The 20362-nt window shown below is 40.2% G+C and overlaps 1 protein-coding gene across 1 annotated transcript in view; it reads left to right on the forward strand.

Moving 5' to 3' along the window:
- tp53i11b (tumor protein p53 inducible protein 11b) overlaps window positions 1–20362 on the forward strand; it is a 32084-nt gene continuing 11722 nt past the window's right edge. Inside the window, exons 1-2 of the mRNA XM_076733742.1 lie at window positions 1–83; window positions 20116–20255. Of these exons, the coding sequence (XP_076589857.1) occupies window positions 20127–20255 (129 nt within the window). The 5' untranslated portion in view covers window positions 1–83; window positions 20116–20126. The remainder of the gene's footprint in view (window positions 84–20115; window positions 20256–20362) is intronic.

A 20362-nucleotide genomic window follows, 5' to 3' on the forward strand; every position in this document is an offset into this window, starting at 1 on the left:
GCGCGAGCACTACACGGTCTCCTACACTGAACGGCTAACGTTACGCTCGGAAGCACGCTCAGGAGACCCCTCCGCTTCCCGCTGTAAGTTACTCATACATTCTGTGCTTTTTATATGGAAACTACCGTCTTTTCCTCGAACTACATTTTTACTTTAAGGTGCTTTCAAGCTCTGTTTCCTCTCTGTCCTCGTCTTGGAGAGTTGCCTGCTAGCTTAAATATAAGTAATTTCGCGCTGCGTGTTTGGAAGAGCTTGTCGACTAGTTTTGTGAGAGATGTTTTATTTCATGCGGCGGTTGAGTTGTTTTGTTAAAAAAATTCTTAAAAGTATGAGAAAAGCGTCGGAAAATGAAGTTGAGTTCGGTCGACACTTCTCTCAAATAAACCTTTAAAGAAAAACACAAATGGTGTTCATTCGTATCAGTTACATGTAAAATTCAGGAACACGCTTATCCTAATCAGAAGATTAGCTTCTTCATTCATTCTCTGTTTTTTAAATCGTTTTCCTCCATAACCGTTTTAACGGCTGCACTGCTTCACCCCACCCAGCAGCTGTGAAGTTATTCAGCAGCCAGAGGTTTAACGTCAGCGAGCAACTAATTATTACCCAGTTAAGAGGCTGGAAAAATGTGCTGTCATTATTAAACATGGCAGAGGTGATCGCTCTCATAGTCTGCGTGATGTTGCTGCGTTTCGCCAACCAAAGTCCCTTGAAAAGGTTAAGTTTTCAAAAGCAGGTGGCAGGGGTGACTGCTTACCAGATGAAGGTGGATGAACCGGTGTGGTAGGACAGCAAGAGCCAAAACACACCGATGTTTGGATGTTTCAGCAGTAGAAATTGGCCAGTTAGAGCAGCACTTGACTTTATTTAGCTTAACAAAAAAAGGCAATGTAACGTTAACAGCTGTGTTTAGAGAGGAAGTCATACAGGATAGCGTGCTGTAATGTTTATGTAAACATTAAAGCAGTTTAAGTCAGTGTACACGTTTCTTAACCCCCCCACCCGAAGCTGAGTCGCAGCTCTTGGAGAAGTGATTCTTTCGGTGTGAGTCTGCTTAACACCTAACACTTCAGGTAGTGTTTTTGTGTGTCAGGACTTGTCCCAGGTGCAGTTAAGCAATGCTGCATCGTTCTCAGAATCAACATGTGGATTTCGTCATTTTGTCAGTGCTGTGAAATGACGATCAGCGAACTGCAGGGAAAGTACGAGTCTGTTTCCCTGAGGATTGCTCATTGGATGGCTGAAATTTAAGCTTAACTTACTTTGCAGCTCCCTATTAATGACCATGACCATGAGCAGTGGTGTTTTTCCCCTCAGAATGACACCACTATTGAATGCAGCATGCATCGACGTGCTCACGTCTGTAATGTGACAAGCATTTTAACTCAAATCCCACCCCATGATGCTGGCTACGGTCAAACAGAATAACATGAGGGAAGCGACAGGGTGCCTATTGCATTCCTTGATCTCTAAAGGAAGAACGTGACCTGGAATATGGAGACAAATGAGGGATTTTTTTTACCCCTCAGTGTGAAGCTTTAAAAATTGCATATTTGATTTGTCTTTTTCCTGAACAAGCCTTTTTCTCATGGCAGCAGTTGCACTGTTTTTCTCTAATCGCCTTGTGATCAGGAATCAACATGTCATCCAGGCTCTGTGGGCGGGCGGGGGATTCTAATTGGCTGAGGAAACAGGATAGATGAAATAGGACTTCCTTTTCTGTTTTTGTGCCCATGGTGACAAAGTTTTCAGCTTTGTGGAAAATGAGTAAAATTGGTGTGGAGTGGGCAGCAGTGGATGTCTGGTGAGGATACTGTGGCTTTGCTGATGGAGCCATCAGCGGTTTTTCTGGCTTGAGGTTTGTGTTCAACAACATCTCTGTCGTTTTAACCAAAGCACGGCTGATCAAACCATTGGATCTTTTTTCACTGTTAACGTACTGGCACTCTACTTTCTGAATGTAAGGGTGGCTCTGGTAAATGGGTCAGATCTGGCCTGATGTTGACCTTTTCAGACTGTTTTCTTTTTCCATGAACGCTTGTGACTGCGGGATATTGTTACCTCAGCCAACCTCAAAGACTCTTTCAGCTGTAGTTGCAAGCTCTTCTCACTAATGGCTCTCATGCAGGGCAACAGCACAGCTCTGCGTGTCACGTAGAAGTGGCGCACACATCTTACAACTGTACTTAATAACTGTCTATCTGAACCATTGAAATATTACATTATGTTAGGACTTCCTTATTAAACAGAGCAGATTCATTGTGGGAGTACTGTAGGTGGAAACAGTACTATATTTTCTATAAGACTAAGTTAAAAATCAATTGTTTTTCTTTGTAAGTTTTAAATGTGTGCCCGCACACTCCACCAGACTGCATGGAGAGCTAACCTGTTCTCAGTGGAGCCGGGCTGTGAGGTTGAACTGATCCATGGAGAGTCAGGCAGTAGCATATGTAGATGGATATGTGTCTCTGTGTAGTTCTCTGTGAAGAGGCACAGAGGCAGGCAGCCGCACTGAGCACAGCCCTGGGCAGTCCCTCAGGCCCTTCACACACTCCTGGCATGCTGCATGCTGGGTAGCCAAAGCTCATGGTGACCGCTTTTTTTGTTTTAACCCCTCAGTGATTAATTAACACTTCCATTCACAGCACTGTCCATACATTACACAACAAACTGTAATTATTCGTTTTAATGTTTATATTTAGTTTAGCTGCACAAATATACATGTGCATGTGCAGGCCATTGAAAGTGTGAGGGTAGTATTTATGCTTCCTGAAGCGCAGTAGCACAAGGTGATTTATCTCTAAACAGTGACTGCTTGGGATCTTTGTCTCAAGACTAGAGAATGGGTGAATTTTTTTTACAAGCACAGCTCAATGTAGATGTCTTCTGCTAACATTGTTTTGGTAATTGTCACAAGCGACAAATATGATTTACCTCAGCAAAATGGTAGTTAGCTATATTTAGTTTCATCTTTCTGCACTGACATCTGCTCTGTCTCTAGGGACTACTGTGTACCAGCAATATTCTCCTGCCAATGAGGATGGCTATCTTCCTTTCACATATAATTTCCTACTATCTAGTGTGACACTGTGTTAGCCGTAGCCTTAATAAAGACCCTACAGCAGATGTGCTACTGTGTATTTCCAGTGGACAAGATTAGAGAAGCGAAGACCATATGTTGCTTTTCAGGCTTTGCTGTTTTATGGCAGTGATGGGCTGCCCAACTCATTAATTACATCTGGGGAAGACAGAAAAGCAATTCCATTGTTGAATGGTGGCAAAACGCTGTCGACAATTGCTGTGTATATTTGGCAAGTCATTTCCCTCTGGCAGTTCCAGCTGTCTGCATAAACTCAGCAAAATCTCATTTAGGATTCATTATCTTTGATAATTCCTTTACTTATATTGTGATGTTGTACAACATGTGGTGCTTTCTTTTGTTTAACTTGCTTGCATCATCTTATGTTTGCTCACAAGATATTTGTGGGGCTTTCATGGTCTAAAGACATTTTAAAGAAAAGAAAGGACAGTCCTCATTAAAAAAAATGCTATAATTTTTAATCGACAGGCAAACTTTAAGGAACACCAGAGTACCTTTGGAAGAATGGAGTAGTGGCAGCAGCATCATCATCATCATCTTCACTTGCAGTTAAGAGCAACGTGTGAACTCCACATCTAATAGTATCTGTATTCAGTAGGTGAAAGATTTTTTTTTTTTTTTCTTTTTTTCAGTTGACTTTTTCTAATTGTTTAGTAGTCAGTTTGTAGTAAAAGGCCTGCAGTCACCCGAAATGAGGAATATGCCAGGCTGTGCTGGTCAGCCGTTCAAAGAGCCATGCTGTGGAGCCTGGTTGTTTGGAGTCTGTATGTATTCATGCTCACAGTGGAGCATTGTGATTGTTTCAGCTGCTTGTGTGTGTGCGCATGCGTGTTAGAGTGCTTTGAGGTTTTTTTTTTTTTTTTTTTTTATGGTTTCACATTTCCCCCTTACTATTTGAACAAAGTCACCTTTCAGTTCTCCTCAGCAGCACTCATACATCACACCTAACATTTTCAACACTTGCATAGTATGTCTGGTTAAGTGACCTCCTGGCAACCTTTTACTTGAAGTACTAAACTGCTGCAGTATGATGATGGGAATTGAAATATTTCAGCTGCTAAATATTAAGAATTGAGGTGACAGCTTTATCTCTCCATAGGCTCACCCTATCACCTCAGAGCCACCCCCATTCAGGTTGCTTAATCCCTCTCCTACTGACATTCTGTCTTTTTCATTTACTCGCTGATTCCATTTAGACATTGGAATTCAGCTGCAGCTCATCACAACTGGTTCCCACTGAACTGACAGGTGTTGCTCATATACTGCATAACATAACATGCCAGGTTCATCTAGAGGTTGCTTCACTTTAGTAGTTTCTCTGTGTCTGTGTTGTCATAGTTTGAAAAATTAGCTAATTTAAGTAAAATAAAACTGCAAACAATCATTGTGTTATTTTCAATGAATTTGTTGATTTTTTTCTCAAGTAATTGGTTTGGTCAAGAAAATATTGGAAAATAGTGAAAACTGTCTTGTGCCATTTTTCTACAGCCCAAGTAGACCCATTCAGTCTTCTTTTGGCTGACAAACAGCACAAAACCCAAATATAATGAATTTGCTCTCAAAGAAGACTAATAATACAGGCAGATATTCAGAGGTGACAGGCCGAAGCCAGAGGATCTTTGGCGTTATTGCCAAAAAAAAGAGGAAAATCATTGCCAGATTTGTTTTCTGTTGATGGCTAATCTTCTTAATGGAATGACTGGATTACCAGTTTCAGATGTTTTTAAGACAGGCATGCAGAGAAGCAGAAGTTGGGGTAAATTGTCAAATATGGCTGAAGAATACATTCAGCTGCAGCAGTGGTTGTCAGCAGAATACATGGCCTTGGTCCAGTTTGGCTGACCTCTGTTCACAATATGTCTTTAAAGTGACTTTTCCTCTCATGATGGTTTAGATGAGGATGGGAATCTCAGTCTTGTAACGCAGTCCCAAAATAGTTTTCGTCTGAATTTTGTATGTCTGGTACAATCATGGGCTCAGACCTTTCCTGGCAAAGATGGAGTAGTACCAATATAACTGGCCAGACTGGTTACCAGTGCACTCTCCTAGCCAGTGGTGTCCAGTCCCAGTGTGTAGGTTTCCTTCCAAGGAACAATACACATGCTACTACATCATTGGACTTCACTGATTAGTGAATTCAGTATTCCTACAATGAGTTATTCAAACTATACTACATTTAAAACACTCAAGAAAAAAATGAGGATACTGGAAAATATGCCTTTGAAGATTCTCATTCATCCAGGTTATGGTACTTCTAAGTGGAAAGCACTTGGAAATACTAGAAAATACTAATGGTTTTCAGACTGTGTATACTATCCTGTACGTAATTAACAGAATGCAGACATGGGAGCTCAACAGCAGGGGCTCCTGTTTTATACCCTTTCACACCTGACATGCTGTGAAGAGTGACGCATTCTGGTGGTTCCAATACGAAATGTCACCAATACGGCCGTCACATACACTCTGAACAAACACGTCACCTGCAGGCATTGCACTTTCCCTTGTCTGCACTACATTCGTATTGAACAGAAACAGTTTTTGATTTGAGTTTTTTCAAGTTTTCATCACTCCAAACACACTGTTTATTATTGTGCAAATACATTAGAAATAAGTCGCGCTTCTTCAAGGATGAAGTATGTTCAATGCAAATTCATGCAAATGGCTGTTGTTCAAAATAATAGAAACCCAAGGTGATGTATAATTCTGCCTTGATGTCAATTTAGAAATGGCACACACACACACACACACACTCACACACACACCTATCTTTCCTCAGTGTGAGAGCTCAAGTAAAGGTCAAAGCATCATGCATTGCCCACTGAATAAAATACTATTTGACTCCCGTTTCTGGGAGTAGGCCTGGGTAGACAATCTGTACATATTACCTCTTAAGGCCTGGCCAGTTAGTTCATATTATAGTTAATTAATTCTCAGTGGAATCATATCTTGATATGACCATGTTTTGTTGTTTTACAAAATTCTGTTGTCCAAATTTTTGGTCATTTTGCCAACATTTTATTAATACAATGATTTTCGCAACTACTATATATTGCCCAGCCTTGATGGCATTTTACAGCTGTCAATATATTATTTGGATGATTGCTGGCTCCAGCAAGATTTCTGACATTAATGAGACTGAGTGAACAACTTCTTGTGATTGAAAGGTTTAATTTGCTTCTAAATAGATTAAAATCATGCAGTCACTGGCAGGCTCTTGCCAAGGGAGTAAACTGAAGCTAATATGGCCAGGAGACAAATGCAACCTTTTCCCCAATTAAATATCTACCTCATCATGCTCAAATATCAGCATTCTGTGTAGGCTCATTTGCCAGTGACGAAGGTTGATTCCCTCATTTGTTTCTGTATAAACTTAGCTGAGCCCTCATGGCATTTGTGATGCTCAGTAAAAACCTGATTAGCAAGCTGCGTGGGTGTATTCACATTTACCAAGGGGCGGCTGTGGCATATCTGAAGATGAGTTAACAGTATAGAGTGTCACAAAAAATGGCAGAATGGCCCAGTGGTAGGGAACCTCATTCTGGACGTCAGTATGTAGGAAATATAGAAGTGTTATCTATGGAAATATTCAGAGCAAACATCATGTGCAGGAGCATAAACACATTTTTCTGGGATGGTTTTATTCACTGGCCATGGCCTTGCGTTTTCTTCTTTTTCCCCCACTGTGAAAGTGAGAAGTGATCTAATTAGCTTTAGTAACAAGCTGACGGAGCTTTTTCTGGCAGTCTAATATGGCTTGAATGCTTTCAGGGCAAATAGGCACTTTCCTTACATCAAAGGCCTTATTCACGCACACATACTCAGACAGAATTTAGAGTCATTTTGAAGAGTTAGAGCTGCTGTAATCTTTGGTCCAGAGTCAGACAAAACCAGTACCCTCTGACAAACAAAGACTTTTTTAGACCTGTCTGTCTGCTTGTACAGTAGGCTGTGCCGACTACCTCTGGTGACCTCTCAAAGGACATGACTGTGACATGAAATTCTAATGTCTGTCACCAAATTATTTTGGACAATTCATTGCTGTCCACCTACAAACTAAGAGCTGCTATCTTATCTGTGTAATTAAACAAGTTGGTGGTGAATGGCATGCTGTTTAGCGGCACCTTGTATTTTTAAAGATTGCTTTGTATTTTCTGCAGCCAAAAGAAAGGTTGAAATTTTAGGGAAGCTGTAAAATGCCATGTTCCAAGTATTGATTTTCTGTCACAGAGAGCCTTTATTATTTGCACTCCGTCTGCAGTGTGGGAGAACGATGAACAAACAAATCACAGGGTCTGAATAGTAACAAGAATGGTATGTACCTGTGTTGGTATGAATGTAGCTGCATTTACTATTCGTAGAAGGTGCCCTGCTCACTGATAGGGGGAATTGATTCAAGTGTTTCAGTCATAGCATCAGAGCTCAGTAACAGAAACAATGATAGTCCGATGAAATACTGTTCTTTGCTTTAGATGGAGGGATAAATGTCAGCTTGGAGACAGTGGTCATGTCAGGAGAACAGGCCTCATTCTAATCTGCTGACCTCTACAGGTGAATTATTTATGTTTTTGTTCAATTTGTTAATCAATCGCCTAGCTATTGTACCCGTTTAACTATCTTGAGTAATGAGGCTGAGGTGTAGAATTTAAATACTTGAGCAACAAGCAAATTGCGTCTGTAATATTGATTATGCTTGGCCAGATTCTTAGTGGGTGTACAGACAAGAAACATCCCTGTGTAGAGTTTGAAGGCTTCTCAGATGCCAGGACGTTGCACAGCACTTAATGATACCTTGAGATAAGATTTGAGCCAGGTTCAGCTTTTTGCCTGTGCGTAGGGTGTCCACTGAATCAACACAGTGGTCCTATTCTAATGAATGAGGGGGCTGTGCTTTTTCATGCGGTGCTGATATCTGTCTGAACATGGTCCAAGGCTTGTTCACTTAACAGATATTTCTTGATTTACATTTTCTTGCTAAAGACTATATTCTTTCTAGGCATTTTTATACTTAACAAATATGCATTAAGCTGTTTGGTGTACTTTGATAAATCAAATAGACAAATAGGCAAAAAAGGCACCATTGTCTTATCAATGATGTAGAAGTGGTGCAGATTTCAGACATTGAGACATTGACACTTTGATGTGCAAACTAGACTGTCACAAGAAATCGCTGCAGTTGCGTAACCAACCTGCTGCAGCAGCTGCAACATAAACATGCAGCGGAAGGGGAGTGTGGCATTTCATCACTACTTGGTATTTGTGAGAAAATGATGGCCTTTTCATTTTCAGGGTTATTGCTCTAAAGCCATTAAAATAGAGAGCAGTCTCTATTATATCAGAGATGATTTAGTTGACCCAGCTGCTTGTAAATTGTGAGGCAGGTAGCACATTCTCAGTAATTGCAGTCCCATTTGTTTTGACGTTTTCTTCATTGCTCTTAGTGTGAGCTATAGAAACAGGTGATTTCTCCAGCCAGTAAATTAAATGTCAACATCATCAATCCTTGTTGCTTGAACTATAGAATAAAAAAACGGCAGTTTTTGGTGGAAAAAGGAAATATTGGCATTGGAACACTTATATTGGAACAACATTGTATTGCCACTGAAACATATCATTTTATTTTGATATTTATTTTCTTGTGTTTTGATGTCTTTCAACCCTCTGTCACTGTTTTGGTGTGGAGAGGAAAGGTTAGAGTGGAGGGGCAAGGAGAGTGTGATTTACATATCTGCAAAATAATGAGAAAACATTAGCAGTAATAGTTAAAGTTAGTGTTTGTTCCAGCAGACCTCTGCCAGACAGCACAGCACAGTGAAACAGACTTAACATACTTGCATACTATGCTATGCTACGTGTGTGGTCATGTCAGAGGTTTAGGAGCAGACCCCAGGAAAAGAGGTATGCCAAATTTTATTTTCAACACCAAACTTTAAAGTCACTGTTCTAGCCTGATAGCAAGGGGGAAGTTGCTGTGCTTGGCCTTGTGAGCATCTGGCCTAATACTGAAAAGCTGATTGGCACCAACACACACTAATGTTGATGTTGCTGCCTCTTACTGTGGAACCCTCTTGTTGCCTCATTTGAACTTTATGAGCAATAGAAATGTGTTTATTGCTGTGTAAACCTACGTACATCTGCGTGTGTGTGCATCCATGAGCAGGGGATTATGTAACAAGCTCTCGCTGACACATGTTCAGGAGAGGCAATGAGTTAATAGGGGTAAAAATGCAAACATTTAATACAATGAACTACATGTTACTAGATGAGTATAGATTGAATATAGATTACAGCATTTTGAAGGATCTCTTTTTGACTTTTACCAACCAGTTAATTCTACACAAAATCCTTAGTGACACAGATTGAGCCCTCAAATGAATAGTCTTCGTCATCCAGCAGGGCTGCTTAGCAACCAGGTAGTGCTTCAGCAAGCATGACAAGCTGAGGAAGGAGGGGCCAGGTCAATTGTTGAATTAGTCATATTTTGAAACCTCAGGGATCAATCCTCTGCGCAATTAACATTGTTTCATTAATTGTGAGACGCACTTATTGATTTGTGCTAGTGGCTCTATATCAATAGTCAGAGCCATGAGAAAAGCTGCTGTACTTGGTGCCTACTGAAGGATTTCACATTGTAAGTATGACAGGACTTTTGAATTAATTGAAAGAAGGTGTTTCCCTTCTACTGCTGTTTGTAGTCTGGGTGCTTTCTTGACATGGACAGCCGAAAAGCTGTTTCAGTTGCTTTAACACTTACTTATTGTCAGGGCGAGAAAGTAAATGTCTCCAGCCCTGTGGGGTTCCCTAGGAACACAGAAGCATGTCTGTTCTACTTTTAGAAATTGCGGATTACCACACTCCCTTTTTAGTACTTCAGCACAATGGTCAACAAGATCAGAGAAGCACAAGAATGTGGAAAAGAAAGTTATAAAGAGGGCATACAGTTAAAATGATTGTGAGATTGATAGAGAAGAGTGTGGTTTTGCTTACATTTCCTGCTTTAAAAATATGTTTAATGCCTTTAGTCTTGGAGTACTAGAGTATACATCATATCCTGAGGCCCATATTTTAGGGTCAAAAGAACCCCAGACGAAATGTGATGTTCTCCCCTTACTGATTGAAACTAAACCTATACCTCTGCAGCCCTAGGACTTACTGTATGCATACAGTTCTTCATAGTGTGTTTCACTGAATCACGTCACTCCCATTCCCAAGGGGAGTGAAATAATCTTTGTATCTACAGGCCACAGAAAATCTGAAAATCTGTCTGAAAATCTGCTTGCTGAAAGGAATTGACAGCCAACTAGACAACACAAAATTATTGTTTGAGTATAAAGCAACTGAGGAGTGCTTGTTTTTGATTGACCCACTGCTGTGATTTCAAAATGTCACCATTACTGATCATTACCTGTTGCTATTTACTTAGTGAAACAGCTAATCAAATTTTCACAGCTCCCACCAAGATGCACAATACAACCCCATAACAATGGTAATTCTTGTTCTCCCAAGCAAAATTAATTTCACGGCACTTTAAAGTGTACCACTGAGTCTGTTACTGCCTGTATTTTAAGGCTGTGCAAGTAATAATTCTGATTCCCCACGAGCGAAAAATTACAGGATTCTAGCAGCTCACCATGATCTTGCATTGACATATAATTCACCTTGATCCACAAAGTGAAGTAACACAACCACTTTTATTGCATTGGTGTGTTGTGTGGTGAATGGTCTGTGGTTCCCATCGAGATGCTTAAAAATCTTCTCTAATATGCCAGCAGTCTTGAGGGGAACATAACTGGGTGTGCAGAGCTTTATCTCTAATAACCATTTGTTGTGTGTCATTAAAGCCTGCTTCATTCAATCATTTAATTAGTCTTGGCTAACAGTTACCCTGGACAACAAGCATTTGACATCTGGTATTTCTAGCTACCTGTGACTCCACTACACTGCTATTGCCTTCAGGTCTCCTGATTTAACTCTGCAGAGCCATGTACATGCTGTCCACACCATTAATATAAATGAGGGTGGGCTAAGCAACAGAAACATAACATATACTATGTAATATAATAATGCAATGTAGTTCAAGAGCACCACAAACTACATCTTCCAAAAAGATCATGAAGTTGAATCGACACCTCTAAAACAGATTCAACAGTAACTTAACATTATAACCTTCGTGAAGCTAGGATTTATAGCAGGGCTGTTGTACTAGACTGCATTCGTTTTAGCTAGGTGTACCTAATATACTGGCAACTGGCTGTATATATGTCTTTTGATAATTAAACATTTCATAGCTTTCTTCCTCTTTGATACAATTTCAGCTCCTTTTTGAAGGTTTTGCAGTTTTAGTAGATTTTTCTTGCTCTACAGTAATGAAACAGAACATCTGCTTCTGCCTTCTAACCTGCACAATTATAATTACCGCATATCTTAAAATCATAGTGACAGTCCAATTATATGCTGCTGCAGAGACGAGGAAATCAACAATAACCCTAACTGTTCGTCACTGAGTAACAGTAAAAATAATAATTATATATAAGTAGTAATAATTACTGGTGGGCTGTTTCTCGCAGCAGTGTCCTACAGTACAGCAAAGGCAGCGCTCTGAAGCTTCGTGTCAGCCTTTTTGGTGTGTGCTGTTTGAACGCAGGACCTCATTCTTGTCGTCTTTTCTCTGTGTGTGCTGGATCCCTGCTGAGCTCTGATGGTTTTGCTCCTTGGAGGAGATCATTCACCTCCCAGCTGCGCGTGTGCACCAAGTGTCAGCTCAGCTTTACCTCACCTCATCTTTGCTGCTTCTGCCTTGACTTCACGGTGAGCCTGCCGTGTCAAGATGGCTCCAGAGATAGAAACACCAAATAATCACTACTAGAGGGCCCTCCCCAGTTCATGTAACAGATAGTAAAAATAACCCACCTGTCTGCAGTCCCTCACTGTGGTTTGCTTTCATGGAAACGTGTTGACACAAATACCAGATGATTTTTTTTTTTTTGTTATATGTTTGAATAAGTGGAGGCCATATCATATTCAAGTGCTAGACATTTACATAATCACAGCATTTCTCTTTGAATGGAGCAAGTAATGGCTCCTACTGAGTCAGGCTGTTACTGTAGAGTGTTGCATTGTGGGTTGCTGGTGACCTTAATGTCACTAGGCTGGCAAGTTTCTTTAATTCCATTTACAGTGTGTCTAAAAGTATTTAGGGAGGCAGGTTTAATGTACTGGAATGTATGATGGCTTGCGTAACATGTTTGTCACGGAGGGAATAAACTTGTAAAAGTTTTTTGTATTTTTATTTGCCATTTCATGTTCAGGTACAGTACATTTAACAATCCAGCCAGATTTACTGTTTTGACTTCTGGTGTCTCAATTTTAGTAAAAGCAAGGGTGAACACAGCAGTGCACAAACCAGCTATGAAAAAGTAATATATTACAATAATATATTATAGTCCTGTACTGTTTTCTTCTTGCAAATGATTTATGAAGTTGTTGCAGTGCCACGAGGAGGGATAAAGGGCTGCCTCTACTGAGACCCGGCTGGACCGCTGTGCTATCAGCTCAGTCATTACTCACAATCCCCACAGCTGAGTTCATTGGACTGTACTTCTACTTCAGAAATGTACATTCTTGATCAATATCTTATTTTATATGGAGGGTAGTCATGTAAAATTCAATTATTATTGTTGTAATTGTGAAACTAGGCTTTTCAACTGCTTTACATTGTTAAGAATGTTGTAACATCTCATTACAATGACAGTGACTCCTGGGATTCTCGGGTTTGTATGTAATTGTGACTCCCCAAAGAGTCACTCTAGGAACACTCTTACATAATCACATTGAAGTAAGTCAGCCAACAAGAGGGTAATTTCCCTTGCTGCAGTGTGATGTAATAACGCAATATTAGGCAGGGAAACTCCAAATCCCGGGAATCATTAGGACTAGTTAATTCTCTGCTAACTGTCCCCAGATGATTTAACAGTATTAATCTGTCTGAATCAGCACAATGATGTATTGATGGAGACTGAGGGGCAGTTTTCTCCTCAGACTGACTGCATATACAGTTTCTAGGGTATGCATTGGTGGTCTGTTCTGACTCAAGATAGGAATTCACTGCCTTCTCCATTCTCCTTTGTTTATCACCAGCTGTCATGAGCACTGCGTTCTGTGCTCATCTGTTTTCTCTGCCCTTTTGCCACAACCGAACCTCATTTGTAATTTCCACTACACCAGAGCCAGCATCTGTCAGGCAGGGAAACCATTACTTTAGGTGATTTGAAGAAATCTGAGCTTTAAAACCCCTGCATAGCTGGATGCATCTACAGGATCAATCTCTCCACTTGCACGATAGTCTCTGTTACCAGAGCCAACCCTCCACTGAGCTGTACTGATGTCATGTTGAATGTGTAAAGTGTGTGATCATGCAGGCCACAGGCAGAGAAAAGGCACCATTTAAGGCTTGTCATGCTCCTCTGTCAGTAGTTTTGTTGCTGCTGTATAACATTAGGTGCTATTTTGTGTCCTGTGTTTTGTTTCTGATATTGGAGTTCATCTGACGGGCAGATAAGGTTGCCACAATATTTTGAACGCCTTTACAATCCAATGTTCATTACAATTTAACTGCAGTAAATGCAGTTTTGTTGTGACTGTGTCGGACAAGTGTTGCTTCAGCTCTATTTGAGGCTACATTTTCTGGTTATTGTAATCACTCTTGTTTGGGTCAAAGTTGTGGAAATACTGTGGAAATGATTAATACAACAGTGACAATAAATCTACAAAAATGAACTAGGTTACGGAAGGTTAATGCGAGTGGATCAGAAAAGAGTAAAGCTGGAACTGGAAAGTAATGGAGCATTTTATTTTGATTAGTGAGGAAAAACACTGAAAAAGAAAGAAAATTAAGTTAGCTAAAATAGGCTGACACTTAGGGACAAATCTTGAATGACAACACACCGTCAACGTGATCAAGGCCTTTCTCATGCTGTTTCGATTCTATGTACTGTACTGTTGACACCTTCAGTTGTGATCAGGATTGCTCATGATGCTGGAGGCTGCAGTCATCTATCCAAACACAAGCATTTTGTGGAGGCGGTGGAAGTGAATCAGTTTATCACTATTGAGGAGGTATCTGAGGTTGTTGTGGAAATGCTGAGCACTCACAGACTTCAAAGTGCAAAGTCCTACAGTAACCCAGCTCGAGTCGCCCAAGGGCATAGACAGTCATGTTGGCCTGCATCGAGGAAAACTTCTGCCTCAATCTTCCTCAGTGATTGGGTGTGGTCTCACACAATCAGATATACAATAATTTGATAACACAAATCCACATTTTCATCAGAGTAATTTTCCAGCTACTTTCCACAGCAACAAACAGATCAGTACATTATGTTAGGGGGGTCTTCATCCTCTGGGCACCATAAATGTGTGCACAAAATGTCATGGCAATCCATCCAATAGCTTTTAGGATATTTCCACTGACCGACACTGACACTGCCATCCATATAGCCATGCTGCTAAATATTTGTTCTTAGCCTCTTCAGATTTCTCTTCCTGGTTTACAGCTCCAAACTCGGCTGCTGTGGGGTGACTCAGTGTGTTGTGACAGCAAGACAATGCAAACAAGCAAGTCTTAACATTGTTAAGACATCTGAAATCCAATGAGGGTCAAGGATGCTTGACCATATGACATCAGATCACAGGAGACTGGATCTTCCTGTCTTCACCTTAACATTATACCACGCTATATAGCAGCACCAATACACCAGTTTTCCTAATTGAATGAGCAAATCATATCATACACTAACCACGAGTGATGATACATTCACAACAGGTCAGTGAAGTATTCTTCGTGGGCAAGAAACAGACATTTCATTGAACTGCTCGCACTAGTCTCCAGAGTCTGTTGAGTAGAGGTGTTGTTTTGTGTGTTATCTCTCATGGCATTATGTGGTGCTGCTATATATCCCAAACATGACGGTGAGGGGGTTTAGAGGCAATTGGGCAACTGTATCTCATGTTATTAATGGAAAGCAGGAGGAGATGGCCATGCTGTATAGTCTGCTTTCTTATTTTGAGTAACACATTTGTTCACAGTTGCTCCTCCACACCCACACACTGCTTTGTTCATATGATACAATCATTTTTTACATCTTTCTAGTCAATAACCAGAGATCTCTCAGGGAGTTTGCACCTTTCCCTCAATATCTTCCTCCTATGTTTAGCAGCTTTGTATTTCCATGGCACATATCACATGTCACACGAAGCAAAGGGAGTATTTGTTATTCATATTATTGCTGGTGCTAAATTCTCAGGTTTTGGTTCATTCTTCACTCCAGGTGGTCTAACCTGGCCTTGCTCCCACACGTAGCAATTCATTTATGTGTAATTTATGTTCTTCTGTGCTAAGAGTCTTCTCTCCCTTTGTGTATCCCACAGGGAGGTAAATGCATTGTTGTTCTGCAATCGATGCTCAATCACAGAACGTGAAAGACACCCTATCTCTTCAGACTGCATCAATAGCAGGCTTTCCAGCGTACATCATACATCTGATACATCTGTCTCATGTCTTTTTTCTAAAACCCCTGAGCACATTTAAAGTATATCGTCATCACAAATGCTAGAGCTGTCATTTTTTTCCCTGAATGAATCCTCGAATGTCTGTTGTATTGTTTTATGAAGGTATCACCCTAAAAATATAACCCTTTGACGAAATCCTCAATTTGAATTCAGTGATTAATTTGATGAAACAAGTTAGGCCATTCTCTGTTAAATCATCATAAATACATGTGGGCAGCAGGGTAATCCAATAAAGGCATAAAATAATGATGAAATAATAATCAAGACCTTAGGCTTATTGCCGCCGGACCACCTAGATAATACAGGTGCGTGCCTCCTTTTCTGTGTGGCAAATGGGAGAGCAAACAGTTTTTTGACTGCAGTGAAAATGTTTTTGAAAAGCTAAACAGATGGATGAATGGATTGAGGCAGAATATTTTGTTTGATTCAAACACAATGTGAATTTTGGAAATGATTGCATCTGTATTTTTTTGACATTTGGACTTGCTAGAAATTGGATTTGGAGTGAGTCGGAAACAATCTCACACAGCGACCATGACAATCTAATTCTACAGCTAGTATAATACAAATAATCTTAGCGTAGCCTTTATCTGCAGCTGTGTAGAAATACAAGGTTTAAACACAATGATTCGATCTACATCGCATTTTTCTTTTTTACCTTTAATACCTTTTGGACATCAGTTCATCTTCTACTCCCTTAACTATTCAGTGACAGAAATTTTGACAAGTGGTGACCAAACTTTTGCACGCCATTGTTTAAAAAAACAGAAAATGGAAATAAAGTACAAGAACCTCAGAATTGCATCAAATATTGGTTATTGGTCTCCTTGATATTGGCTCTGGAAAACTTATTTCAATTGATCCTACTATATTTGTCCTTGAAAAAAATAGGCTGGCCTGCAAAGATTTCAATCTGCAGATGTACTTTTATTTTTTTCAAAGTTCTTGATTGTGCATGATTGTCTTCTAAAGTAAGACATTAATCACCCATTTATTGCTGAAATTTGTTGAGTGGATGAACTGTTGATTTAGTGAGGGTGTTCTTATCTTTAAATTCTATTAAAAAATATACACTTAAAATGGGATTTCCTGAATAGAAATGGTATATTGTCAGTAAGCAGTTAGTCCAGGAGCACCGATGTCTTCTAGAAAGTTACTCCATTATAACATAGCACTGATTGTCAACTGTTTCAGTTCTTGTCTTGGTGAGATGACAAGTGTTCTGGAGGTATTTTTGGATGCTGACATATTCGCGCATCTTTCGTAATATTTCACTTGCTGTTTTTCTGGTCTCATCAGTAATGACAGTTTGTTTTTCACTCTACACTGATTTAATTACAGTAATGCATGTCAGTTGAATGGTTCCACAGAAGCACAAGCTGTAGAATTAGTGCCATTGAACATGGCTGTTTTCCCTTCCTGTCAGATGTTTTAAAGAGAGTTTATATTCCAATTTAATGCATCATTGGCTGATTAGAAACAACATTTTCCACTTTAGGATAGCAAAGCAGAGACCGGCCTTGACCTGGATGGCCGCATATCACGATACATCTTCTGTGATTGTTGGAATTGTGCTCATGGGTGCCCAACGAATGGACTGCTGTCTTAGTTGATCTGCTCCTAAATACAGCTTCTCTTCATTCATCCTGTCCAGCTCACTCAATAATTCATTGTTTTGCCAAACTCAGATTTATTTTCATCTTGACGTGTAACCCCTCTTTCATCATCTAGGTGAGACATGGTTTGGTTCACAACTATGATAAGAATGTATGTTGCCATTCTGAAGGAGTGAGATTACATATACAGCACATTTCATTAGTAACATAATATCCCTCTTAAAGTCTTTTATGCTGGCAAGAAGTGGCAAATTAGAAAAGCATGTCTTTACTCCAGCAGGCTGTACACAGATCAAAGTCTTCATTTATCCCAAAATGTCACCTACAACTGCAAGGAGAACGACATGTCATGAGTGGCTCTTGGTAGAGACCTCATCATCAAAGGTGGTTTCAATCATGAAAGGTGTTCTCAATAATGAAGACGCTTTTGGCCCATTGGCAGTTGCTAGGCAACTCCATCAGCATCCCTCTGGAAAGTGAAGTAGTGCTGGTAGGGGGATTGAAATGGTGAGCCATGCAAGGGTATTTTTGCATGTGGAAGAAATGCATGCAGTGAGGTGTGTCTGATTCACTGCTTTATCGTAGATTGTGATGGAGTTATGGTGGTGTAGGAGATCAGCATTCAGGGGGTCACATTGTCATTCTGGTAGTTTTGTCATTTACAGTGACACAATGGAAAGCATGTTTTCCTTTTGCTCCTCAGACAAACCCAATGGTGTGGCAGTGAAAGCAGGGACATTTGCCAGATTTGTCTGTTCACTTTTCTGTAAATGGGAAGGATACAGTTGTCACTTTACTGCATGAAACGAGTGTCGGGCTGAAGAATATATTGTTTCAACCTTGATATAGCAATGTATGAATATGGACTAATCACATTACAAAAGATACAATGTAATAAATCAAATTCGGCCCACCATGATCCACTTCAAAACTAAAAAAATTTACTTTTTTGGTGACTAATCTAAAAAACTTTATTTCATCTGAAAATTGTCATAATTTAGTCAGAAACACAGTTTTTTTTGCAAATTGAACTACCTAATTTTGTAACTGCGTCCTGCATATCTGGTGAAATGATGTAACTTAAATTAGTACATTTAAATGCAGCATAAATTGCCCAAAAAAAAAAAAAAAAATTCTTATTTTTTCCATAAGGTTCAGCCCATGAACACAGGCCTTGTTGAAGCCCATCATCAGATTCCCTGTACTGGTTGTGAAAAATAAGTTAGCCTGTGTAGCAAAGTTTCATTTCTCCCTTTTTTCCTTTTGTCGTGCCTCTACCTGCTGATAGTTACAGAAAAGGGAAAGTCTAGTGCCTTGAGGCGCAGTGTGGGAGTCCAAGTGGAATGTTTGACAACAGAAGCCTGAACACATGCTGTGTAACCTTCACTGACCTCTGCAATCCTATGTATGCATGCCAACACAAGGGAATGTTGTCAAAGCTTCCCTTACGTCTCGCAGACAGAAATGTGCTCAGATTAGCACACTTTCTAGTACCCACCTGTCTGTCCCTTCCAAACACACAAGGAGAACAAAATATGTGGATGACCTTATAAGGTAATACTGTCCAAGTATGGCTGTAGCGTGGGTTTTCGCCAAAGTGATGTCTTGCAGTTTGTCATTGTCTCTCACCAGCAGTCAAAACACCCAAATATATGTTAAACATATTATGAAAGAGAAACAGCAAATCATCACATTTGAGACACTTGAATCAGCAAGTTCTTAGTATTTTTATCTGATTAAATTGATGAATCAGTTGGAGAAACTCTGAGCTTGCAAAAAATGGAATATATCCCACAGAATACTGTAGAGCTTTGGACTGTTAATGTACTTGATACCTACCTTTTGTCTCTAACTATGGTGATACATTCCTGGACTGGACTGAAAACTGAACACTGTGTTTTTTTCCTCTCCTGGACACAAAGCTCTCTGTTAGAGGTACTGTCCCCATCCTTGAGAGAGAAGCTTAATAACTGCTCTTGTTTCACTCCGCGAGAGAATTGCCATGTCGAGTAGCCATCAATTTGTAGACAGACCTCCCCATTGTCTGGGCACACAATGATGATGATGATGATGATGATCTCTGTTGATTCGACCGTTGCTTGTCCCCATTGAATCCACAGGCTTTATTCATTAACACTGATCAATAGGACCACCACAGTGTATCCTGCTATCACAGCTAACAGCCAACATAGGCGGAATAATACAAATACATGGCATGTAAATGATTTTCTTTTGAAACTAGTTCTGGTTGGTAAAAGGTTAGGGTAAGGTTAGGATTAGGCAAGTAGTGGTTATGGTTATGATAAGGGTAAGTCTCCAGGAAATGAATGTAAGTCTATGTAATGTCTGCAGAAATGATGGAAACACGACTGTGTGTGCGTGCATGTGTGTGTCCATGTGCGTGTGCTTGTAGTCTTTGAGCAGGCACCTGCGTCCGCTAGCCTCTCGACAGACCTAGAGGACATCTGGCTCCTGCTTCCAGTCTGACTTAAGAGGAGGGTTTTATTGGTTGCCTGTATTTGCTGGACCCGTGTTATGCAATTGTGTTGCATAAGTCAAGTCCTCAAGGGGATTATTGGTAGATTGGTTGATACCTCTTCCTGCCTGTGCTGTAGAGAGGTGCCTTCTTCAGAGGGAGGGGTAATAAGAGCCTGGAAACTCCAAATTAATATTGGCATATTTTTTTCTCTCACTCTTTTTTTTCCCCTATCTTCTTTCTTTTTTTCTCTATTTCATTTATTCATTTCATCTAACATTACTGCCACACACACACACACACACACACACACACAGATACACACACTGACCTACCTCTATGTACCTCTCCACTTCTCTTAGGTGTGTTCACCATGGCGTCTAAACCTCACCCTCCTCTGATGAAGAAGCACAGCCAGACAGACCTGATAAGCCGCCTGAAGAGCCGGAAGATCCTTGGAGTTGGTGGCGAGGATGATGATGGTGAAGTGCACCGCTCAAAGGTCAGATTACGTCACATGATGTTTTATTCGTGTCCCTTTTATTCAATATGAGCAGTGATGCAGAGAGCAAATAGCTAGTGCATTATAGCAACAAATAACTTAAAGTA

The sequence above is a fragment of the Chaetodon auriga genome, chromosome 6 (assembly GCF_051107435.1).
Source record: "Chaetodon auriga isolate fChaAug3 chromosome 6, fChaAug3.hap1, whole genome shotgun sequence".
Lineage (NCBI taxonomy): Eukaryota > Metazoa > Chordata > Actinopteri > Chaetodontiformes > Chaetodontidae > Chaetodon > Chaetodon auriga.